A 26,131-nucleotide genomic window follows, 5' to 3' on the forward strand; every position below is an offset into this window, starting at 1 on the left:
TTTAAAAGATTTATAAAACTTACAAGGTTTAGGTCCATTAAGGACCATAAACTTGGTCTTGGCAACATTTATTTCCAGTCCACGCAATGAGCAAAACTCTTCAAAGCGCCGGAGGGAATGGCCAATACAAAGGAAACGAGCAATACCAGCATACTTGTACCGTCCCTCCTGAGCAGCAAGACCAGAAGTAAAGCTGCTAGGCAACACGATCACCTCAAAGTGTGCATACATTAGCTCTCAAGGGGTGCCCCGCTAGAAGCAGATTATTCAATATAGAACTCTGCAATTACCTTTCTGAACGGTTCGAGAAAATGTAATGCAGATGAGAGATTTTTCATGTTTTAATCTGGGAATTATGATGGCCAAGTGATGCCTGGAAACATACCACTCTTCTGATTTCCCATGGGTATTCTGACAGACTCCCTGCACTGCAGAAATCATATCATTTCTAGAGAGAAGGTTAACTCATATACATTTAGCTTGACAAAGTTGTTGGTTAACTAACACACTCCACCTGAGGCTGTTCCACTGAGGTTATCTTTCTTTGTAAACATGAACCATTAGCTCGACTCCTCAAAATTACAGCCAGACAGCAGACCACTGGGTTTTGCTTTGAGTTTCGGTTAGTTTCTTACCTGATCGGAAGCGCTCATCCCTTGAATTGGTAGACCGGGACTTTTGGTGCTTGGAAGCTGCAGTGCTGGTGGTGACCTCTGATGACCCTGGGATTCTGTTCTCGGCTTGCAGAGAAGGATCTACACCTAAAAAAGAGATCCAGAACACTTGCATTCACATTTGAAAAGTGCCATTTGTTTCTGTTTTTTCCAGGCTACAGAGATACTCAGACTGACGCAGTGTGGCCACACAAATCATCTGTTGAACTGTGACTTGTCAAGGATCATACATGAATAAGGATGAGTCCTGGTCGGACAGAAGTAAGTCTTGTTAGTCTTGCTATGGTTTATATTAAGAATATTTCCTTTGTCTTAGCAGACCATTTGCTCACTTATATATTAAAAAGGGCATGCAAAATGATAAAAACTCACTTCATTAGCAACGTTCCAGAAAACATGGCTTTTGGTTAGAGCGGTTTTTGTGGGTTGAACACAACAGCCTATTACAACAGGAAACTACAAACACCACCCACAATCGCATGGGAAACTCTAATCACTGTGGTCTTCCTTATAATCACTAGTGATTACCACAGCTTTCCACTTGATGACGACGACCTATACACATCAAGAAGATCAGACGATCACTGTAACCTTTAAAGGGAATAGGGAATTGGCACTATTCACCATTTCCAACCGTTCATACCCTAAGAAGGGACCAATTAATACAATTTTCTTTGACTCTTCGAGCTACCCATCTATGAGGAACCACTGAACTTCGGTTTTCTTCGCATTATGAGATGGGGACACTGATCATTGTAGCCTTTTTCTTCTGCAACAGCACACCACATCTTGACCACAATCCCTGTAAAACTGTGGATATCTTTTACACATCACCAGGAAGCACCACTGCCAGCCCTGAATCACCACTTATGGGGCTGCTTGTGATCACTATGACTTTCAACACAATAAGTAGGGTCCCCTCATCACAAACTTCCATACCTGCAAGGGGAGTAACTAATCACCAAAAATCCCACAGGGAGCCCCGTTGGAGCTTGTCTTGTCTCATGGCAGGCCACAGCCTTCCACACTAAAGTCAGATAATCCATGCTCTCTAGTGAGAGGGTCAAATCTTTGCCAAATGCTTAACTTAAGTTATCAGTTTTTACATATACACTTTTTTGAGGAACATTAGACACAGTTTATCAAACGCTATTAGGAAAAGTCATCACTCCAGAAAAAATCTTTGCTGATAGAATGACAGGGAATGTAGTATGTCACTGTGGAGATCAGCTAGCGATCGAATGAAGAAATGCTAGCGACTGAGAGGCATCACCTAAATAAGTTCATCATTAACACTAATTAAGTCACACTAACATCCACCCATAGTATTCATACATATACACTAATTTGCTGTACTGACGGTATTGTGAGTTAGTTAAGAAGGTGAGGTCTGGAGGTAGGTAGGTGTTTGGCCTGAGCTTTGGAATTCTCTCCTAGTATTGAGACAATGTATGTCCAATTTTCCCCAGTTTAAAGAGAGTTTGAAAACATCAGTTTAGTTAATTACTTTCTCTGCTCTCTTCCCCATTTCCTTTTCAGCACTCCTAGCACCATGACGTCTATGATTGTAAGTCCACCCTCCAAATAGCCTTACAGTGTATGAACTAAAGATGACCTTATCAATTTGCAGAAAGCATTTTATGTCAAGATAGGAGGTTTTCTTTTTTAAGTCTACTTGTAATCAATAATTGCTCTGTTTTATAATTTTTTGAATGACAAAAGGTCCTGGCTGACTGATGGGCCATTACAAATCATTGCCAAAAGAGTGATCTTGCAGTCAGTTCTCTAGCTGCAGCCTCAGTTGTCGCCTACTATAGCCCATAACACAACTCTAACACTAATGGTTGGTGATTACACTCCAGTAGGAGATCTTAGCTCAACTGCTAACATATTCCCTGCAAACCAAAAGGCATTCAAAACTTTCCCATTACTCATGGTTGCAGGAGACAGCCAATGTGAGCACTGTACCCCCTCTGGTAATATAAATCGGCCAGTATGCTAACATTTGTTGACTTTGGAACAAGGTAATATGCTGGATACTTCTCTTCTCCTGTGACAATTCCTTCGGTCAAGATCCATTGCCATTTTGAGTCTAGTTTTTGGCTCCCTGCTTCGCCTTCCTTATTTTTTGGCACTCAACCTCACTGTAAATTATGCAGTTTGTGGTGCACTACTTGTAGGCCTAGATCCCAGCTGCTGGAGAAAAGAGAGGGGAATTATGTTTTTGCATTACTATATACACAGATTTTTATTACAAGGCACCTCAGCCTTAATCTGATCAACTGTTGATATATTTAGTGCTCCTGTGCCTAATGTTTGACCTGAGCGAGACCATCCTCCGACACCTGTTCATGCATATTCCATGAGACGCTAGCTTTTTAGTACTAGATTTACCACACACTGGTTTCTGTGTAACGCTTTGCAGAATATTGCACTCACTCATTAACAGTTAGCAACTCATGCTAAAAAGATATGAATAAATATGTACACCTTAGCTACGATAAAACTGGAATTAAATTAAGGGAACTTGTTAGGGCTAGATCCTTTCTTACTTGCCATTTTCGTGAACCAGTGAGCAGCAAAGACCTAAAAAACTGCTCAAAAATAAATCTCCATAGTCCTGCGACTGGAAACAGTAGAGAAGTGTGACAAGTTAGGATACCACCATATGCGACGATGTAATTTTTATGATCTCCTTGTGCTAACTGTTCTCTGTAGTCCTACTTTTCCAAGGCAGCCATAAACGCACGGCCCCAACTATCAAAGCCTTTTTGTTATAACAATACAGGCCTAGACCTCGCTGAGACTCTTTCGTGGATAACCCAAAAGAAATAGACAATCAAACTATCAGCGGTAATGTTTGTGAGGAATCCATTTTCGCTCATGTACACAGATATTTAAGCTTCTGTACATCCTTTTTTAATTTGTCTAATGAGACAACAGCTCTCCTGTGCTGTTCTTCAATATTTGCAGTTGTAATCTATATAGCTTGCTAGCAAACCAACTAGGCAACCAGGGTTTGGATTTAATTACAATGGGTGTCCTGAATGCTGAATAACTTGTAGCTTTTTCCTCCCTATTGTATGCTCAGGAACAGGAATAAATGGGCCAAGGCAACAATGTTAATTTACCATGGATTTATATCGAAAACAATTGTTTTATGTTTTATGTATTTAGCTTAATTCAACAATTTGTTATGTTGATCGTTCGGTACATTGTGCGTTTAAACATGTATTCACAGTTTCGTTGATTTGCTGGTATCAGGTTTTGATTATGGGTCATTTTTGATAGGGGCAATGCATCATGGGATAGTGAGGCACCAATCTTTTTGCTTAACGCACAGAGGGCAAGGGAGGTCACGTGGTTATTTTCAATTAGGGGGAATATCAGGAAAACGTGCGTGAGAAATGGCTTTAAATAAGCGCAGTGTAGGCGGGAAGTCGATGACTCCCTGAACACGGAGATCTACGGGCGCACCCGAAACCGTTGGTTACGGATTATGAGGTAAACGTATAAAGTGGGCTTCTTTTGAAGTTGGTTTAAGCGATGGGTGATTACCTTTGGTTGCCTCCTTTGGTTATATTGCTGTGTTATTTTAGTTATAATCATGAGGGGAGAACGGGGGCATGATAGACGTGGGGATCTGTTTTTCATTTAAGTCCTGTATCACTTGTAGATTTTGTTCATGCAGTATGGTTTCTCATGCAGTTCTTTTCGATTTATTGCAGTACTCCTGACGAAGAACTTTTACGGTTCGAAATGCATTGGGTGTTTTTATATGTGCCAGCTCGAAGGAATGTTTAAAGCACATGTCTATGTTTAAGCAGTTGCAGCATGAGACATTTGAAAATGCTAAATAAAACATTCTAACCCGTCAATAACGTCTCTGGAGTGACTACATATGATCTAATAAATTGGGACTTTCAGGCAACGTTGTTTTGAATACTATTGAGTAAATTGGAGCACTATGGTTAAAAGGAAGCGTAACATTCAGAGGAAGGTTTCCTCACTTTAGCGGTGCAGCAGATGGGGGCGCCACAGTCGCCCCCCTTGGTAGATTCCAAGGCAACAATGCACATGACCCGGAACCTATGTCACATTATACGAAGACGTAGAGAATTGGAGAGCTGTGCAAGTGGGTGTACATAACAGAGAACTTGTGTGTTCCTCTCTGGACACAATACCTAGTTTGAACCCTTTCTTTTCTTCCAACAAGAGCTACTTACTATTCAACCAACCTCTGTGAAGCCAGTTTGTTTAACATACAAAGCTTCCTAATAGAACACTTCTTTCCCTCTAATACTGTTTAAATATCTTCAGTTTATACAAAAGCTGATAAGATTGGTCTCCTTTAGGTCTCCAAGAAACTTGCTGGGGGAGCAAGTGGTTTCCTGCTAATTGAAATCCAAGTTCGCTCCTTGCATACCTTACCAATTCTGTGATGCAAGCTTTTCATACCTAAGGAACTCAAAAGGGAGGGTGGATGGAAAGAGACTGAGACAGTTGAATGCAGGGCAAGAAAAATGCACTTGACATGTACAGGAAAAACAAGAGCAGTATGGCTAGTTTTCAAATTTTTTAACCCAAAGGTAGAACTGGTTGTTCTACTTTATCATAGACCTAGGATGAAATAACTTGCCCCTTTTACCGGTTCTAGGTGTAGCTGTGTAAAGAAGCTGAAAGTACTACGACACTACATCCCTGAAAAAAGCCCTCCAGTTGAAGCAGTAATTTGCCATGGCCTAGGTCAAATTATGAAAATCATCTGGGCGCAGGCACTGTGGTTCAGTAACTTTGTTGATATATTTACTGTGATACCTAAGGAAATATAGCACCCTTGAGAAGGTTCTGTAGACTGCTTAGTTAAAAAAAAAACTAGGCCCATTGACACTCTGTGGCAGAGCCCCTAACCTTCTTTCTACTCTAACCTTGAGCAGCAAATGGGTCCAGGCTTCCAAAGCGCACCAGTAGATCATATTCAATGTTAAACCCAAATTAGATGACAAATTACCCACCTTGGGCTTACATCTTTCTTCCCTCAACTCTACCAATAGCACAACGGTCAAGCTGTGGACTGAAGAGTTATCTGAAATGTGTTACAGCTCAACCATGTTTTTTTTTGTAGCAGCAAAGCATATAAAAGTCATTTTGTGAAACCCTTTTTCTGTTACGTCAAAAGGAATTCCAACCTTCAGCAAAGATCACAATCTTCTGACTTTCTAGGAAGGAGATCCACTATCACCTTTTTTTTGGTGCTTTCAAAATAAAGATATTTACTGTAGGACCCTGGCGTTGCAGTTCTTTCTCACAGGACCTACTTTGGTCAGGATATTCAAGTCTGAGTCTTTCTGAGGGGCAATTAGGAGCATGATTTGACAAAATAGAACTGGCTGGCTGCATTGTTCACTTAAGAAACAACTGCCATCTTTCGACAATTAGAACTACTCTTCTCTGCATTTTCTGTGTACCTGAATCCTTTATTATTTGCGTCCTCTCATTCCAACCTGGCAGCCCGAATTTCTTCATCAAGCACTTGCTGCTTAATAAACACACATTTTTCCAATCTATAATCATATGGCTATCCTATATTTTTTTCTACGCACAGATTTTTATGACATGTATTCTTTTTCTCTCCAGGAAAAGCTCTGTGCTCAGCCCAGCTAACAGAAAGGGAGCTGCTAAGTGACATTAGTAAGTTACTGTTTACCGGGCAGAGTTCATCCTGATTCTGAATTTGTCGCCTGGCTGAAGGAGGCCCTCTAGGGCTTCTTGTCCTTTGAGGTGGTGGGGACAGGCGATACCCGCAACATAAGCAATTGAACTGAGGAACCCTTGTTCTACCCAATACAGGAGGACAGCAGCAACAAAATGAACAAAGCCTTCCAATTAGAACATATTGGAGATAGGAATGTGGAGGTGAACAGCCCCAGCCTTCGCATTATGCAAATCAAAACCAATATGAAATCACCTTAAATAAACGCACTCGCACCATGTTATAACCAATAGTGGACAGAAAAGTAGAGTCCTGACTTCAATGTTATAATAATAATGGCATAAAACAAGTTACCTGTCCCTGACTCTCAGTTATTTTAATTCAGTGATAGCCCCAAAAGATCAGTCACAATTGCCCTGCTACAGCCATGCAAGGTTCGTTCTCATCACACAGTTTCGGATGGCAAGAAATAAGGCCTGCAAACTTCTTTAACAAGGTTATGGGAAACCTCCTTCTACCATCGACAGGTGCCTTAAACAGTATTACTTTAACATTTAAGGGTCAGTGGACAAAAGGGTTTATGACAGCTTCTAAACCTCAGATTAGGTCCCTCAGCATTGCTGAGATCACGTATGCCAAGCATACATGCGCCTGTATTGGGAAAGTTGGAAAAGTTGAGAGTTGGAAAAGAGTAAAGATAAAAGGGAGTGAAAAGAGTGCAAAAAGGCTTCTTGTTAGAGCCAATGTAATAGTCTCAATGTTGTGAATAGGGGCATTCTTGAGTGCAAGATCAAAGCTGATGCTGTATATGCTGAAATGGATTGAGTGTTGTATATTCTTTTCTGCTCTCATTCAATTTGAGACGCCTCAGCAGCATGGAAACTCTAGGTTTCATCTGTGTTTATAAGCTGTGTCAAATTTCTGTCTTTTAAGAGATAGGCAGCATACATTTTAACACAAAAAGATGAATTTATTGTAGCACTGAAGATTTGTTTACAATGCCACCAGCAGATGAAAGCCAAGTTTCTATTAAACAATCATGGCTGTGCTATGATGCACAATGATGGGACACTATACCAATTCCTTCATAAGACAAATGCTATTGTTTTTGTAAGTAATATATATATTATGCACAATGGCTGTGAGGATTATTGTGTTCATCAGCCTGATAATGGGAATAATGGGAAAATGCAGTAGCCCTCAAATAGCAAAGGATAGCCCTCAAAAGGCAGAAGCCGATCTTGGGTTTCTACCTTCCATCCCACAACTCTAATTATAGAACGATGGTCAAGTTGTGGAAGCTACTATTGGAAACGTGTTCCAACTCAACCATGTTTTTTTTCTCTAGCAGTAAAGCACAAAACCGCCATTTTGTGTAACCCTTTTTCTGTAATTACAGGAGCCACTTAACATCCATTGCTAGATTGAGATATTGGCATTGGAACCTCTGTGAATTTAAGTAATTTGGATACAGTGATGAAAATCCATTATTTTTTAGTCGAGAAAAATACTGGATGCTGGTGGACGATCCAGCAGTAATTTGAATGTTGAAAAAGGACAACCAAGTATTTAACTGGTTATGTTTATCTTTCATATTTAATCCTTTCGCTGCTAGGCCTTTCTGCAACGGGTTTTCATTCTGGGCAATATGTATCAAGGACACCCAAGTATTTCCGAAATGGGAACAAAATAAAAAGTTTAGAAGCAGTAGTTATTTGCACATCCCCAAAATTGTGGGTACCCATACTAGCATGAGAATTATAGGACATTTTTCAAAGGGACTTTACATAGGTCTTACATTTGGAAGGCAGAAATACATAGAAAGTCGATAGGAGTGACTTGTGTGGCTCTCACTAGGTTCTGTTACCCAGAATCCCTTGCAAATCTCAAACTTGTTCAAAAAAGGAAAATGCTACTTACCCAGTATGCATCTGTTCTTGGCTGTAGAGTCATATGCTGTGCATAGATTGCCATCTAGTGTTGGGTCCGGATGTTTGCACTTTCATTTTCTTCGAAGAAGTCTTTCCAGTCACGGTAGGTGACTCCTCCTTTCGGTGATAGTGCGCATGGGCATCGACTCCACTGTTAGATTTTTTCCCAGCAGAGGGTGATAATGGAGTTAGTAAGAGTAGTAAAATTAGATGCCCATGAATGCATGCATCTAAGTAAGATGTTACTGCAACAGGTATAGGTACCCGGGGAGGCGGGTGGGCGCATAGGACTCTACAGCTCTATATGCCAAGAACAGATGCATACTGGTTAAGTAGCATTTTCCGTTCGAGGAATAGGAGCTGTAGATCATATGCTGTGCATAGACTATATAGCAGTTATCTCCCAAAGCGGTGGCTAATCTTTATTTGTTGCAGTGGCCTGAAATAGTGTACGTAAAACTGCCTGGCCCACTATAGCTTGTTGTCTTGCTAACACATCTACACAATAGTGTTCTGTGAATGTGTGAGGTGTAGACCATGTTGCAGCCTTGCATATGTCATATATGGGTATATTTCCTATGAGTGCCATAGAAGCCCCTAGTTTGCGTGTAGTGTGCGCTCTAGGGGGAACTGTTAACGTTTGTTTTGGTTTTGCATAGCATATTTGAATGTACTTGACTATCCACCTTGCAATACACGATTTTGATATGGGATTACCTTTGTGTTCTGGAGCAAAAGCGACAAAAAGGTGATTTGTGTTACAGAAAGGTTTTGTCCTTTCTATGTAATAAAGCAATGCTCTCTTCACATCTCATTTGTGTAGAGCACGTTCTGCCAATGAATCTGGTTGAGGGAAGAACACAGGTAACTCAACAGATTGATTTATATAAAAAGCAGAAATGACTTTAGGAAGGAATTTAGGATTAGTCCGAAGAACCACTTTATTTTGGTGCAGAAGCATCAAGCGGGTTGTGTGGTTGTTATTACAGTTTATCACCAACCTCTTCCACTTTGCTGCATAGCAGGCTCTTGTGGTAGGACGTCTAGCCTCTTTGATAATATTCAAGCAGCCTGGCAATAAATTAAGATAGCCAAACTCTAAGACTTCAGGAGCCAGATCGCCAGATTGAGTTGACTCGGGTCTGGATGTCTTTTGTCTCCATGGCTCTGTGTGAGAAGATTGGGTGTAAGACGTAGTTTCTGGTGAGAAACTACTGAGAGCTCCAATAGGGAGGTGAACCAAGGTTGACGTGTCCATGTGGGAGTAACTAGGATTAGTGTCAAGGACGCTTGGTTGAGTTTCCGAATGGAATGAGTGAGAGAGGCGGAAAAGCGTAAGCAAATATTCCTGACCAATTCATCCATAGTGCATTGCCTTTGGACAATGGGTGTGGATACCTGGACGCGAAGTTTGGGCATCTTGCGTTTTAGTATGTGGCGAACAGGTCTCTGTGAGGGACTCCCCAACGTTGAAAGTATGGAAGAAGGACTTGAGGGTGGAGTTCCCATTCATGTATTAGCGGTCTCTGCCTGCTGAGGAGATCTGCAATCTGGTTGTTGACTCCTGGGAGGTGTTCCGCTAGGAGATGAAGTTTGTGGTGAATGGCCCACTTCCAGATGTCTTAGGCTAAGTGGGACAGTTGGTGAGAGTGTGTCCCCCCCTGTTTTTGTATGTATTACATGGCTGTCATGTCTGTACAAATTAGGACAGCTTTGCCCTGTAGGTGAGTTTGAAACGCCTTGAGTGCTAGGAATATTGCAAGCAGCTCTAGGTGACTGATGCAGAGCAACTTTTGTTGTTGGCTCCACAAGCCTTGCACTGTGTGCTGTTGTAGATGAGCTCCCCAGCCAGTGAGGACACGTTCGCTGTCAGTACTATCTGTGGGACCGGGTCTATGAACAGCCGCCCTTTTGATACATTTTGTGTGTTCTCCAACTGTAGAGAGCAATGTGTACGGCCGCTTACCAACACTAGATCGGTCAATAGACCTTGTGACTGGTTCCACTGACTGGCTAAGCATTCTTGAACTGGATGCATGAGCAGTCGGGCATAGGGAACGATCATGATGCAGGTTGACATCATTCCCAGTAGCTGCATGTAAGTTCGAGCTGGATTGAAAGCGGAGAACTAAAGCCTGAATATTTCGAATTCTGGCTGAACTGGGAAAAGCGAGAGCGTTTTGAGTATCTATTGTGGCTCCTAGGTAGTCTTTTGTATCGATGTGACTTTGGTACATTGATTGTGAACTCTAGTTGATGCAGAAACCGAATTGTCCTGAAAGTGTGCTGCGGACATTGTTTGTATGTGTTGGCTTTGATAAGCCAGTCATCTAAGTATGGGAAGACATGAATGCTTTGTCTCCTTAGGTGAGCAGCTACTAGCGCCAGACACTTTGTGAAGACTCTGGGGGCGGTGGTGACGCCGAATGGGAGTACCCTCAAATGATAGTGTTGACCCGCTACCACAAACCTGAGGAATTCGCGATGAGCAGGGTGAACTGGTATATCCCCCTTGATTCACGGAAAACAGTGGTCACGGCGCTCGCCCTATCTAGATTGGACTATGGCAACGCTTTATATACAGGGATTCAAACCCAATCGCTAACCAAACTGCAACGTCTCCAGAACGCAGCAGCAAGGCTAGTGCTAAACATTCCTAAATCCGAATCAGTCTCTCATAGACTGAAGGACCTTCACTGGCTACCAGTGGACAAAAGGATAAAATTTAAGTCCCTGTGTATGGCATATAAGGCACTCCATGGCTCAGGACCACAATTCCTGAGAACTCACTTCAAATGGTATGTCCCAGCTAGAAGTCTGAGATCCACTAACGCAAAATGTGTCCAAGTACCCAAGTTCAAGCAGGCTAGGTGGGGAGGAAGAAGCTTCCTGCTAAGCAAAACCAAGTTATGGAACCTTCTACCTATCAATATAAAAAGTAGCCTGTCGCTTCTGGCCTTCAGAAAGGCAGTCAAAACATGGCTGTACCCCTGTTAAGCTAGTATAGCGACCCTGCAGTAACCTGAAGTGCATCTAACAGTAGCGCCAAGACGCCTTCGGGCATTCGCGCGCTTTACAAGCTTACAAATCAAATCATATGAAAGAAGGCGTCTTTTAGATCTAGAGTAGATAGAAAGTCGCCTTTTTGTAGTAGAGGAAGTACCTGTTGAAGTGTCACCATGTGAAAATGGTCTGACAATGTACCGGTTGAGTTCTCTGAGATCTATTCGATTGAAGTTCGATTGAGAAAACCATCTTTTTTGGAATTAGGAAAAATAAGGAGTATACTCCCAACCCGTGATGTTGGGGCGGCACAGGCTCTATATCCCCTTTTAGAAGTAGAGAGTGAACCTCTTGTTTTAAGAGGTGTAGATGGTCTGGTGATAGTTTGTGGGGCTTTGGTGGAATATTTGGAGGCATGTTGATAAATTCCAGGCAGTAACCAGAACGGATAATTTGGAGTACCCAATTGTCTGTTATTGATTGCCGGATTGGTAGAAAATCGGACAGTCGTCCCCCGACAGGTGTTGAGTGGTCGGGGGGGAAGCGGAGGCAAGTCACTGCTTTGTGTTGGCCGGGGAAGTATGTGTGTTTGAACCACGGCCCCTCCCCTTACTGTCGTTACCCCTGTAACCTCCCCTGAAATAACCCCTAGATGAAGAGGGTTGGTTATTGCCCTTGTAGGTGGAGGTAGCCTCTGATGAGGTACTCTTGGAACCTCTTCTGTGAAAGGAGCGCTGAAAGGAGGCACGACCCTGGGTGGACCGAAGGGCTCCCATAGATTTGGCTACCTTAGGGCCAAATAGGTGTTCCTTATCCAATGGGGTATTTAAAACGGAGGTCTGAACCTCAGGTTTAAAACCAGATAAACGGAGTCAGGCATGCCTTCTTAGAAGGACACTAGTATTTATAGCTCTAGCAGCGGTGCCTGCAGGATCTAGATAGCATCTTATTGGATTGTTAGCAATAGGTTGCCCTTCATGAACCAGATTTTGTGCTTTTGATTTGTGTTCCGGGGTAAATATTGTATTCGTTGTTACATTTCATCCCAGTGCGCACGGTCGTATCGCGCTAACAGTGCCCGAGTGTTGGAGACGCGCCAGAAATTGGCTCCTTGAGAAGCCACCCTTTTCATAGAATTGTCAAGTTTTGATTCCTTATCAGGAGATGGAGCATCTACTGTGGTCTGGGAGTTGCCTTTTTTTCTTGCATTGGACACAACCAGGGAGTCTAGTGGCAATTGTCCCCTTATATATACTGGGTCAGATGGTGCTGGCTTGTACTTTTTGTCCACTCTAGGGGTAAGAATACGAGCTCTGACTGGGTCATTAAAAAATGTCATCTACAAGCCTGACCATCCCTTTAAGCATGGGTAGTGTATGTGATGGCTTCTGTATGGTCCTGAGGGTTTCAAAAAGGCAATCCTCATCTAATGACTCCTTATGTAGCTGCACCCCGTGGTAGTTGGCAGCTCCACCCAGTAACTCAATGTAGCCTACACTATCATCTGGTAGAGAGGGTTTGGTAGGGTACAGGTCCGGATCATTGCCCGTGGGCGGGCGGATTGGTGTTATAATCGTCCCATGGGTCATGTAATGGCTGATCATCACCCCTAGCCTGATCATCCCCATCATCCTAGTTGTCAGGTGTATGTGGTGGTGAATGTTCAGGTGAAATTGACTGAAGCGGAGGGGAAGGTGGTGACGAAGGAAGAATAGGTGGAGGAAGAGGAGGATGGGAATAGTTAGTTCCAACAGATCTCTTCTTTAAAGGGATGTGATATTCTTCTTCTGCATCAGCCCTCCTCTTTAGAGTCACTTTAGTGGTGATATGGCCAGTCTGTGGATGGATAAACAAAATCTTTTGTTTCGTATCCGGTGTTTCAATTGGGGCATCGAAACTGGGCTTTGTAGTTGTTTTCTGCACTTCTGTCTGATTCGGCTCCGAAATTTTCAGTGCCGGAGTCGAAACAGTTGATGTATTCGGTTCTGACGATTTTTTCGGCGCCGAATGGTGGGGGTCGGTACCGGACTTGTGTTTCGACCCCGAAGGTCTGGGCTCCGAACTCATTTTGAAGGGAGTCTTTTCGGAGCCGGAAGGCTTTTTGGTAGGCTTCGGTGCCGAGCCCGAGAGCGGGGCATCAGAAGCGTGATCTCGGTGCCGGCCGGAGGGCGCGGGCTGGACCTGAGCCTTCTTTTTAATTGGAATGGTCTCTTGGGACGAGGGGGGAGCTGTACTCACGGTACATTGACGCTTTGGGATGTCTTTCGTCAGGTCAGAGATGGCGACCAGCTCCTGCTCCTCCTCGGTTCCCATGGCCTCGCCGGCCTCTTCGTCGGATTGTTGACAGAAGATGTCCGGAATGGAGCTTGTGTGCCGGCTCTACATGTCGTGATGTCGAGCCAGACGGCCGCAGAGTGTCTTCTTAGAGCGGAAAGCCTGGTACGAGTCGCAGTCTTGTTCTCTGTGTTTGGGGGACAAACACAGATTACACACTTTGTGTGAGTCGGTGCGCGGGTATTTCGCGTGACACCGAGGGCAGAATTTGAAGGGAGTTGGTTTCATCGACTGCAGGTCGACCCGACGCTGGGAGGGCCGACGGCCTTCCAAGAACTTTCCGTTCGAAAGATTAAAGTACTTACAATGCATGATAGAAAGGCAGACGCGATCGAAAACAATATCCTGCAAGCCGAGGGGAACCGAAGGAACGGTGTCGAACCGGAGCGCAACGATATGCATCCAAACCCGATAGTGGAAAAAAACAATCTAACAATGGAGTCGATGTCCATGCGTACAATCACCGAAAGGAGGAGTCACCTACCTCGTGACTGGAAAGACTTCTTCGAAGAAAAACAAAGTGCAAACATCCGGATCCAACGCTAGATGGCGATCTATGCACAGCATATGATCTACAGTTCATATGCCTCGAACACACATTTTCCTCACATTTCTGTGATGGAAAGTTCTGGATCCACAAACTTCTACCCATCCAGCATTTCCCATAGTCTCCCAATAAAAATGGTACCTCACTTGTGTGGGTTGGCCTAGTGCCCGTGACAGGAAACTGCCCAAAATGCAACTTGGACACACCACATTTTTCGGTGAAAACAGACCCTTTTCATGCAAAGTGTCTAGCTGTGGTTTATGAACACTAAATCAGCCGGCACCTAGGGAAACCTAACAAACCTGTACATTTTTGAAAAGTAGACACCCAGTGGAATCTAGGATGGGGTGACTTGTGTTGCTCTCACCAGGTTCTGTTAGCCAGAATCCCTTGCAAACATCAAACTTTGTCCAAAATAAACACATTTTTAACACATTTCTGCGATGGAAAGTTCTGAAATCTGCATGGATCCACAAAATTCCACCCACCCCGCATTCCTAAAAGTCTCCCGATAAAAATGGTACCTCACTTTTGTGGGTAGGCCTGGTGCCCACGACAAGAAACTGGCTAAAACGCAATGTGGACACACCACAGAACCCTAGCTCTCCCGGCACCTAGCGAAACCTAGCAAACCTATACATTTTTGAAAACTAGACACCCAGGGGAATCCTGGATGGGGTGACTTGTGTGGCTCTCACCAGGTTCTGTTACCCAGAATCCCTTGCAAACCCCAATCTTTGTAAAAAAAATCAAAATAAAAAATAAAACATTTGCCTCCCATTTCTGTGATGGAAACTTCTGGAATCTGCGTGGATGCACAAACTTCCTCACCACGCATTCTCCGAGGTCTCACATTTTTATCAGTAGACAAGGGAGAACGTTAGGTGGTGAGAAATTTGTGTCGACCCAGCGATACCACAAAGTTCCCAGAACAGAAATGTGAGAAAAATTTGATTTTTTTTCTGCTAAATTTGAGGTTTGCAGGGGATTCTGAGTAGGAAAACATTAGGGGATCCACGCAAGCCAAACCTCCCTGTTCTCAGTGGGTGTGTAGTTCTAAGAAACGTGTGGCTTTGGTAGGTTTCCCTAGATGGTCGCAGAGCCCGGGGCCAAAAACGCAGGTGCCCCCACTTGCAACACCAGGTTGTTTTGTAACTGCAAATTTTGATGTTTCCACAATACGTTTTGGGCCCTTGTCTGACACGCATACTTCGCCCACCCACACAAGTGGGGTGGTATGTTTATTGGGAGACCTAGGGGAACGCTGGATGTTAGGAAATTTGTGGCGCCCCAGTGATCCCACAACTTTCTCACACAGTAAAATGTGATTTCGTTTAGCCAACTGTGATTTGTAGGGGTTTCTGGGTAGAAAAATGTTGGGAGATCCACGCAAACCACACCTCCCTGGAATCACCTGGGTGTCTAGTTTTCAGAAATGTGTGGGTTTGGTAGGTTTCCCCAGAAAGCCGCTGAGCCTGGGACCAAAAACGCTGGTGACCCCCTTGAAAAACCAGGTCGTTTTGAGATAAATAGGTGGGCACCTGTGTTTATGGTCCCGGGATTGCAGACATCTAGGGGAACCTTCAAAACCCAGACATTTATGAAAACTAGACAACAGTGGGAGTCCAGGGAGGTGCAGCTTGTGTTGATCCCCCAACATTTTCATTCCAAGAATCTGCTGCAAACCTCAAATTTAACTAAATATTCACATTTTCCTCTAATATCTGTGTGGGAAAGTTGTGGGATCAGCGCAAGGCACAAATTTCCTTCCACTCAGTTTTCCCCCCAAGTCTCCCGATAAAAATGATACCTTACTTGTGTGGATGGGCCAAGTGCACATGAAAGGGCCAAAGATGTGTAGAGATTGAGAGGGGCCCAGAGTGGGTCCAAAAGGGCAGTTTGTTCATACGTTTTTAAGCTGGCGCTACTTTGGGCACCCACACAAGTGAGGTATCATTTTTCTCGGGAGACCAAGAGGAATGCTGGGTAGTAGGAAATGTGTGCCTGCGTGGTGATCCTACAATACCCACACGGAAATGTGAGGAAAATGTGACTTTGAAAGTAAATTTGAGGTTTGAGAGATTCTGGGTAAGAAACGCTGGGGGATCCATGCAAGCCACACCTCCAGACAAGAATCAGTGCACGCACACCACCATTCACGCACACTGCTAGCCAAGTGCTATCCACGCACTCTACCAGCCAAGCGCCATCCTCGTACACCGCCAAACACCATCCATGCACACCACCAGCCAAATGCTATCCATGTACACAGTCAGCCAAGCGCCATCCCCGCACACCGACCATCAAGCAGGGCTGGACTGTGAACAGCAACCAGCCCTGGCAGATTGCTGCTCGACCGGCCCTTGGAGGAGGGGCGTGCTAGTAAAAAGCACTGCTCCTGCTTTTGTTACTCGGGCCTGATATTACAGCACTGCTGCAAAACCGTCCCCCAGTGACAAAACCGCCTCACAGCCAGAACCCCCCAACACTGGTCTGTGGGGCTTCTTACTGTCATGCCATTCCCTCAACCCTACTTATACTAAACATAATCCCTGATGCCTAGTGGACTTTCTGCTCCCTCCCTCAGGAGAAGGGGGGGCAGATAAGGCGCTATTGCCCCCATCTGACCTGGGGGGGGGGGGGGGTCAGAAAGACTGTGGCAATTTTGGGGAGGGGGGCATTGCCATGCCCATTCTGTGCAGCCCCCACTCCTACATATAAAAAAACAAAGTCCCTGGTGCTTAGCGGGCTTTCTGTACCCTCCGGGAGGCAGATAAGTGACTATTGCCCCATCTGCCTCTCGGGGCAGAAAGACTTAGATTTTCTTAGGGGGGTGGTATTTGCATATCCATTTTGGGAAGCCCCACCCCTATGTATAAAAAAAACAATCCCTGGTGCCTAGAGGGCTTTCTGCCCCCCATGGGGGTGGGGGGCAGAAATAGCCAGGTTTTCAGCTCCTTCCTAAAACAGGTCAAAGAACTAGTCTGTCTAAGGTTCTGTGGCAAGTCATTCCAAAGACGCGCAGCGGCCACACTAAACGCTCTGCCCCCCAGCTTAGATTTTTTAAATTTGGTGGTTGTGATCAAATTTGTATTTGAGGAGCGAAGATGCCTCCCAGGAGTATACCAAGTGAACATCTTCTGCAAGGAAGATGGACCCAGGTCATGTACTGCTTTGTGTACAATGCAGAGAGATTTGAAACAAAATCTCTCCTTACTAGGCAGCCAATGTAGGTCTCTCAGGGCCAAAGTCGTAGAGGACCTACGCTGTATATTTAGTACCTGCTTGGCTGCTGTAGACTGGACTCTGCAAGATATATTGCGGTGCTCCCAAATACAGGGAGTTGCAGTAGTCCAGTCTACTCAAGATTGTACTCCTTACTACAAGTGCTCGAGAGTCTTCTGGTAGTAGCGGAAAGACCTTCCGAAGCATGCGTAGTAGAGAGAAACAGACACCCGCAGTTTTGTTGGCCTGTGATTCCATTTGGAGATTGTCGTTCACCATGATCCCCAAATTGCGCACCGTTTTAACAGGGATCAGGAGTTCATCCTCAGGGGTGAGCCTAAACTCCGCCGGTATAGGTCGAGATATTATAGTGGCCGGACAGAACACTACCTCTATTTCCCCCCCATTGAACTGCAAGGAATTTTTTCTGAGCCAACCGGCGGTTTGGTGCATGCACTCCTGGAAAGAGTCCATGGATATTGCTTGTTTCCCCTCAAGGGAAAACACCAGTTGGGTGTCATCTGCATAGTTGACCAGGTCAATTGCATACGATTTAATAATGGGGAATAGAGGGCGTAAGTAGATGTTGAAAAGAACAGGGCTGATTGCTGAGCCCTGTGGCACCCCGTGGTGTATCCGAGACTTATCGGAGGTGAACGGGCCAGAGATACAGCCTGTTGATTTCCCGACAGAAATTATTTGGGGGGAGCAAAGGCCCTTGCCAAAAGGGTTGCTCCAACCTCCCTGGAGTCCAGTGGGTGGATCCCTGCTTGGGAATCGCCCTCCTGGGGCAATCTCCAAGCAGGGATCCCCTAGGGAGAGGTACCATTGGAAAGGGGGGGGGGGGGAGGGTTCTCCCCTTTCCAATGATACCTCTCCTGTGTTTCTATGAGCTCTGGGGGCTGAGATAGCCCCCTGAGCACATAGAAAGTGAAACTGAAATGAGCCTAATGGCTCATTTCAGTTTCGTCATTTACCTAAAACAAGCCAAACAGCCTTGGGAGCTGGAGAAGCCCTTCCCTAGCTCCCGAGGCTGTTTCGGGCTTAAAGGAATCCCTCTGGTGCCCGCAACAGAGGGATTTCTTGTGTCATGTGCAGAGATGGCCAGGAGCCATCTGAAGCAGTTAAGTTTACCTTATCGCGTACTACAAAATGCCACAGGGTGGGTGACAAATATTTATAGAAGGGTAATGACTGTGTGCCACAATAATCAGTTACTAGGATGTGGGAATTGGATGAATAATGGAAGAATTTCAGGATAAACCTCAGTGGCGGCACCTCCGCTAAGGCAGAAGAGCGCGCCCCACTACTCTTTGAGCAGTAGGGAAAAAAAATGATAACAACAAGACGTCATTATCATTTTATTTTTTAGTGCAGACTCGAAGCCAGGTTAGGACGGGCAGTGCTGGCCAGAGCAGCGGGAGAAGTGGTTTGCACTCTCCAAGTGGAAATGACTGGAAGGTCCCCTTGGGCTGGCCAAACCGCCATGCGTACTTAGCTTGTTCTCCACCTAGCTGTGTTGCACATCCGGGTGGAGAACTGTCCCCTCCAATGCCAGAGCGGCCAAACAGACCACTCAGGATGCTGCTGTCATACTGCTAACAGCAGTGTCGCGATTGGCTGTGAGAGTCTGAGAGCCTGGGTGCTTCCGTTCTGTGCTGCCAGTGCCGAGAGAAGAGGACGGAGAAGAGGACGGAGGAGAAGCGGCGGCAGTGTTGACAGGAAAGTTTCTTTTCTTTTTTCACCATCCCTGTTCTGAAGCAGCTGCCACTGGTAAACGTTAATTTTCCATACTTGTCCCCAAAACATATGAGTAGCTGGTCAGGTGATGTTTCTAGTCTGGCTCAAGTTCTTTCTCGCATTTTAAACCAAAAGGTAACAGATTCCACAAAGTTTCAACCCCTCAGAAAGTCTGGAGAACATCTGCTTCAATTTAAATGGAGTGCACCTAAAACAAGTTTTGTAAATATTCTCCATGGTCTGGATACAAGGGGGTAAATTTGAGGCTCGTCGCAATATTTCTTCCATGTTTCAGCTGAAATATCCTTCTGAGTTCCAGTTTCAGGTAAATGGCGATTTCTCCTAAACGTCAACTAGTTAAACAGGTTTTTGATTATTAGGGCATCTGGTGGCTATTAACACATGGTTCAAAGAGAAAATCCTATACATAATCAGTGTTTCCCTGTGTCATACAGAGTGAAATGATACTGGGAGCCAGACATAATTTTAATTAATTTTGAACATCAACTACCTCCACAGATAGCAGAATTCCTTTTAAATCAACCGCTGTGTATAGATAGATATGTAGCAGCTACCCAATTAGTGGCAGCTTTGTACTCGCACTTAGCAAGTGAACTGAATGAGACCGAAAATATAATGTACTCTCGCTCCATCCCAGTACTCAGTGGAGATCTGTTCCTTACTCTTCAATTATGGACGTCAATTAACAGCATTCAAATTATGCACGGATGCTAGGGCAGGTGTTTTGGGAAACCCCTTTGCCTAATTAGGAGTTGTGCAATTCAAAGCCTTCACTTTTATGTGCAGATACCTATTTTGTTTGGTACTTTAATTTCGGTCTTACATTCCTTACAGTTTAAGAACATATCCTACTACACAGCTGACTAACAGCACACCAACATCTGTGATTCTCTGACAAAAGGAGACCGATGGTAGTCCAAGCAAAGTCTGCCAAAATGATAGTGAAGATGGTGGTCTTTCATTTACATATGGCCCTGTCTCAGTACCACAGAGAAATGGCAATCATTGATGCACGGGTTCCGGATTTGACTAAAACGATAAAACTTTACTCAGCACAATCATTTTGTAGATTTGATGCTCAATGTGTAATTCAAGTTTTATTTAAATTTAAGGTTAGGAGCTAGTAATGTGTAAGCTTTATTCACATTCATAATTGAGTTGCTTGGCTCTGACAATTAGTTTCCCTATTCTTATAGGTGGCAGAAACTCAGGCTCCACTGTGGCCCGAGTTGTGATACACTCTTTAGAACCCAGTCTCACTGTGTGCATTTTGTAGAGTTGATGCTTCATTTTCTAGTCTGAATTTAGGGTTCTTGACTACTTTTTGCTAAGAGCAGAACTACTCAGCATTATTATTTCACCCCCGATGCCTTCACAGCTTTCCATGCAATTTTCCTGGTAGTCCTTTTCTGGAGATTCTCTGTGATGCAATAGCAAACAGTGCTTAAAATGTTTTCATAGAAAACAGAATCTTACAAAATTGCATTATGAAACTGCCAAGAGTGATGTGGGCTTTGGGCACCAAATGTGGTGTCAGGTCATGTTTTGAGTTACCCAGAGGATCACCTCGAAGCATTTTGCATTCAAACTCAGGAGGCAAAGACTTTCCTTAAAAGGTTTTTATATACAAAGAAGATAACCGATCCAGAATAGGTTTTCTGAGCTTCAAAAGAGTAAACCATTTAGGCTGATTATGCTAGATTGCTATTAGATTAAGGTCCCTGCACTAATGATTTGGGAAATACAGAGCGAACAAGTACGTTAGGATTGGTGTTTCCCAAGCAAGGGCAAATCACCGATAGGTCACCAATTAAAAAATCCAATCCTCGAGTTCAAAAGGTAGAGTAAAAAGCTCAAAGTAAAACTTCTCCTGTGACTCTTTCCAAGTATTTTTTGAGAATAGTGCAATTATTGACCCAAGTGTTCCAAACATTTCCTGACTTAACACTTACAAAAGTTTAGAACAATGTTCACCAACATCGCTTCCCTCCCATTGCCCTCCCGTTTATGAACTATGAGAGAAAGATGTATACCAGGAAGCATCTGGATGTTAGTCCTCCTTCATTCATTCATTATTGACAGATGTGTTGCTTATAATATGCCAATCCCACCAAGTAAATCGTACAGCCTCTTAGAAGAGGAGCTTCGTTTAGCCTGCGAGTTCAATTACTGAATATTTAACAACATTATCTTAACCAATGAACACAATTTTGTGTCAAACATCATTCTTGTCGGTTAAGAGTAGCTTTCAGATTCCAGCAATAAAGTGGCCTGCAACGCTGGCAAAATTCCACATATAGTAAATATCAGGATCAGCCCCCATCTCTTCAATTCATGAAAGATTCACGCAACTTCTAGCTACTCATGCAACTTCTATCCCCCGAATCACAGAAATTAACTAAAGATTAGAGTGAACACTTAATTGTGGCTTAAAGTAACTGGAAGCTCAATAAAACAAGCACTGGCAAAGCAAGTAGGTCTGTTTTGATGTGCTAGTGCATACAAGCAACATTTGCACATGCAAATGTTTGCATGCATTAGGACATTAAAGTCAAACCTGTTGGCTTCGCAATATTTTTTTTATATCGGAAGTACAAACAGTATGAAGTGCATTGCCACATGCAACAAGTGGCTGTCAAATGAGCGAAAGCCATCTAATAAGGATCAAGCACAAGGTAACTAAGCAATGTGATTAAACAATCTCTATTCTACAGCAAACACATTTCTTTGCTAGTCTGAAGAAGTGATCTTCATTTCATACACTTTTATAGCCCGATGTCAGTCTTGTGTGTGTACTTCAGTCACTGGTAACCTCAATATACCAGGTAACCAAACTATTATTTTGTCATGAGCAAAGCCAAAAGCAGGGTAACAAAACCCAATTGCGCCCGCGCATACCCAAGTAGACTGTATGGAAAACCATTTAAAAGTAGATCCTCTGGTTGATCCAGGGAACCTGGTTGAAGAAAGGTAGACCACAGTGGACCTCTGGGGGGGTGGAGGGGGTAATATTACCTATGCACAAGCTAAAGCATTTCTATTGTCCAACTCAAAATTACTTTTAAATGAGGTTCCAATCTCAAGCCCTACGGCTTTGCTGCACTGCACTGCACTGTACTGTACTGTCGCGAAAAGTGTAGAAAAATAAATTAAGTACACACAGAGCTCCCAATGGTACATGATGGCCACTGATGATAAAATTACATTTTATTATGGACTTCTCTTGTCCCATCTAAGCTGTTAACATGAGATTGGGCAATCACTATACAACACCTCACATACACCTGCTGTATGGAGTTCAACTAAAATATCAAACTTGAAATCCTGTCTGTGACTTCAGATAAAAGGTCAAAAGAACACTATGAAACAAAAAGGCATTGATTAACTACTGTAGCGTGGTGTACAGACACCATTTGAACACGTAGTGAAACCAGTTAACAGAAATCATTTGTTTAAAGCATTGTTAGATGGAGTCTTACTCCAGTTTTTAAGCACAGCAGCCAAAGGGGTCACAAATAGTCAAGTCAATGAGAATTAGGAGAATGACATGGAAAAAATGAAAGGCCAGGCCAACAAAGGTTTGCGAGTCAAACAATTTTACGCAGATGATGCATCTCACTGAGGTGTCTTAGATTCATTATTTGCTCAAATTCTAGACCCATAGCATTTGACACCTCTGTTCCAAACGGGTATTATTATTAACGTGGAAAAAACATGGAATTAATTCAACTTGAAAGTTAGCAATCTGGGAGACTTAGTGAAACCTGCATTGTTTGAATCAGTCTGTGAAAATAAACTTTGCCAATCTGGAGCTTTAACAAAATAAAGGAATGAATAGCAAAACAGGTTTTCGAAATGGTCAATTACTGTTCTGTTGGATGCCAGCCTATTGACTATGCCAATGCTTTCTCTTCTTAAACATCTTAAAATCTTTATAACCAACCCATTAAAGCGAATTAAAGCTAGCACTGGTAAGGCACACGATGCTGTGTAGCATGGCCAACAGAAAAAAAAAGAAAAGAGGCCACACCATTTTGTAGGCACATGCATGCATGCATGATGATGATGACATGTGCACACAAATGTAACATTACGCAAGTGTGCCTACAAAATTATGGGGCGCCAACTTGCTTATTATTTACTGAGATGGTAAATATATGTATGCAAAACAGAAACCAAAAGGAAGTAGTGTGAAAGTGTTTTGTTTTTAGGCAGAGGCCATTTGCTGCCTGGTCCTTCCTTTACTAAAAACAGACTGGGCATTGAGGGCTATGGAGGAGCGGGTGGAAGTGGAAGTAATGGGGAGTGTGTGCAGGGGGGCAAAAGCAGTACAGAAAGAAGAGAGGGGGAGCAAGAAAGCACCACAGAACACGAGCGAAGCAAGACGTTTGGCAGGGGAAAAGCACACAAGATCACTATTATTAAAAGGGAGATAGCAATACGGGGATGGTTATTAAGCAAAAAAAAAAAAAAAACGAAAATAGTTGCCTACAAGTGAGAAGTTGAAGGACAGAAGCCAGCCAATTACAGATGGTGAAGAGGCTACACTCCAGGGGAGAGAAAAAACACAAGGTGGACATGCTGGGATAAGGATAGTCATTAAATAAGAAGCAAGCAAACAAGAGTGACAATAAAGCCAACCAATCAGCTGTCTTGTACGCCCCTGTAAGTTTTTGGTAACTTTACAATGTCTTTTGCAACCAGGCAGCTTGTGCTGTCTTGTTAAATCGTGCTAAACATGGCCATCAGTGCCTGCACGTGTGCACAGATGATGGTCTCTCAATGTTTCTGTAATTAAGTTTCACAGAAACATTCACAAATGGCTGCTCTTACGTGCGCATGATCGGCAATCTTGAAAACCAATTCAAAGATCTCCATCTAACAGTATACATATGGTCACTTGTAACATATATATATATATATATATATATATATATATATATATATATATATATACACGATTCTTAAAGTAAATAACACTGAAATTTATCAGTTAGAGTTAACTGAAAAAACTTCAACTCGAGCCTTGCCATTCAGTGATGTCATCAATTATGTCATTTCAGATGTCATCACTGTCGTCATAGGACATGTCATGAGTGATGTAATATGATGGGTTATAAGCAGTGTATTGAGAGCAAGTGTAAGTTATAGTTACTATAACTTGTGAATTTCAATGATTTTTTTTTTTAGTTTAAAATGCTATGATTAAACTGACATTTCACCCAACTATAACTTCACATTAGCCATTAGTTTTTTTCCTGTTCATTTTTTTAATTATTTTAATGTAAAGTAAGATATTATTACCATGCCTAATGATAACGTCACTTCAACCTTTGTTTTTTTCTGTGATTTTCTAGGGTTTTCTTATAGTAAATTAAGATTGTATTACCAGATTTAGCTATGCCAATCTCCCACACTGCTGGGCCTCGCCCGGAGCCCACCACCTATGACCAGCCAACCTCCTGCCATCTATGGGATGTAGCCAGGCCCTGCATTCAACTCCGACTCAGAGCCATGCATGGCCTTCCACAGGTCTGTTTTTCATTCCCACAGGACTCTCACTGGTGTAAGGGGGGGAGGGGAGGGGGGAATCACGCTGGCTTCTGCAGGATCGCAGCAACCCAAAAAAAAAAAAAAAAAAAAAAAAAAATCTTTCTACAAATTGGGCCAGGGGTCCCTACAAGGTCCAGGGGATGAAATCACTACTCCTACCTTGTCCCCTTTATGCCTTATTATTTTCATTTTCAGGGCATGTGCCTTTAATCGCCGCCGCAACATATTTCTTTGTGTTGTGGCCAGCCAATTAGAGCATGAGCTCCAGCAACAGCAATGTGGCCAAAGGGGAAAAACAGCCATATCAATAAATCAGATTGCTTTATTTGAAGTTGTATGCCCGCAAGACTATGGCATATCAACCATCCAGACATTTATAAATTTTGAACCTTAATATCCTTAAAACTACTGAACAGATTTACACCTGATCACAAAAAGCACACTTTCTGGGTAAAGATGCAGCTTTCTGCAAAAGTTTGTGTAATGCTGCTCAGCACTTTTGGGTGTAGCACTGTCCGCAGTTGCATTAAGGGAATACCCTCCTCTTTGGCAAGATCACCAAACTTTCCAGGAAGGAGCTGAGGTGGATGAACTTTTTTAGGTCTCACCTGGCGTTAGCAGAGAGCATGTGCTGCTCTCGCCAAGCGAGGGCTTTTGGAATCAATACGATTTCAGACGGGTGCTTTAAGCCATGCCCTTCTATTCCATTGGCACGTGATTGGCAAGCGGTGTTTTTGGTTGCCTCCTTGTCCATTTTTAGGACGGCCCATTTAGACTGGCCGACGCCACCTTTGTTCCCGTGACGTGGGAGCTGTATTCCTTACAGCGCGCGCCACACCGCACATTAAAGCACATTGTCGCCCTTTCCTTTTCAAACTAGCTCAGGCCAGTATGTCTCATCTTTGTTCCCATGACGTGGAAGTTGCATTCCTTACAGCACGCGTCACACATTAAAGCACATTGTCGCCCTTTCCTTTTCAAACTAGCTCAGGCTGTAGCACTGTGCCTATGTTAGTCATACTCCAGGACGAACATTATACCCGCTTCAGGGTCCAGTTTACCAGTATGTCTATGTACACTCAGTCATACTCCAGTGTGTGCACTATGCTCGTGTCAGGATCCAGTGAAGCACTGTGCCTATGTCAGTCAGATTCCAGTATGTGCACTATGCCCGCGTCAGGCTCCAGCTCCAGCACAGTGCCCCTACTCAGGTGCCCCTGGTGATACTTCCTGCTGCAGGCCACTTGCTGCTGCTGTCCTTTTAAATCCCCAGCAGGTTGCTCGCTGCTGTCACTGGCTCTCTCGGGCTGCAGGAGGGTTCCTGGGCCCCGCACACACGCTGCTTTCAGCGATGGGCAAGGAGGGAGCCGGGCACCGAGCAGGGGTGGTG

The 26,131-nt window shown here is 43.7% G+C and overlaps 1 protein-coding gene across 6 annotated transcripts in view; it reads right to left on the bottom strand.

Annotated features, from left to right (window-relative positions):
* DIP2A (DIP2 acetate--CoA ligase A) overlaps positions 1–26,131 on the bottom strand; it is an 879,263-nt gene that overhangs the window by 610,339 nt on the left and 242,793 nt on the right. For 4 of the 6 annotated variants that reach the window (XM_085645155.1, XM_085645151.1, XM_085645150.1 and 1 more), the window contains exon 3: positions 636–761. The exons of the other annotated variants lie outside the window; for them this stretch is intronic. Coding sequence is in view for 3 of the 4 variants with exons in the window: in XM_085645151.1 (XP_085501277.1) it covers positions 636–761 (126 nt within the window). In the remaining variant the exon portion in view is untranslated. The remainder of the gene's footprint in view (positions 1–635; positions 762–26,131) is intronic. 6 annotated transcript variants of the gene reach the window in all.

Source organism: Triturus cristatus, chromosome 3_1, assembly GCF_964204655.1.
Source record: "Triturus cristatus chromosome 3_1, aTriCri1.1, whole genome shotgun sequence".
NCBI lineage: Eukaryota > Metazoa > Chordata > Amphibia > Caudata > Salamandridae > Triturus > Triturus cristatus.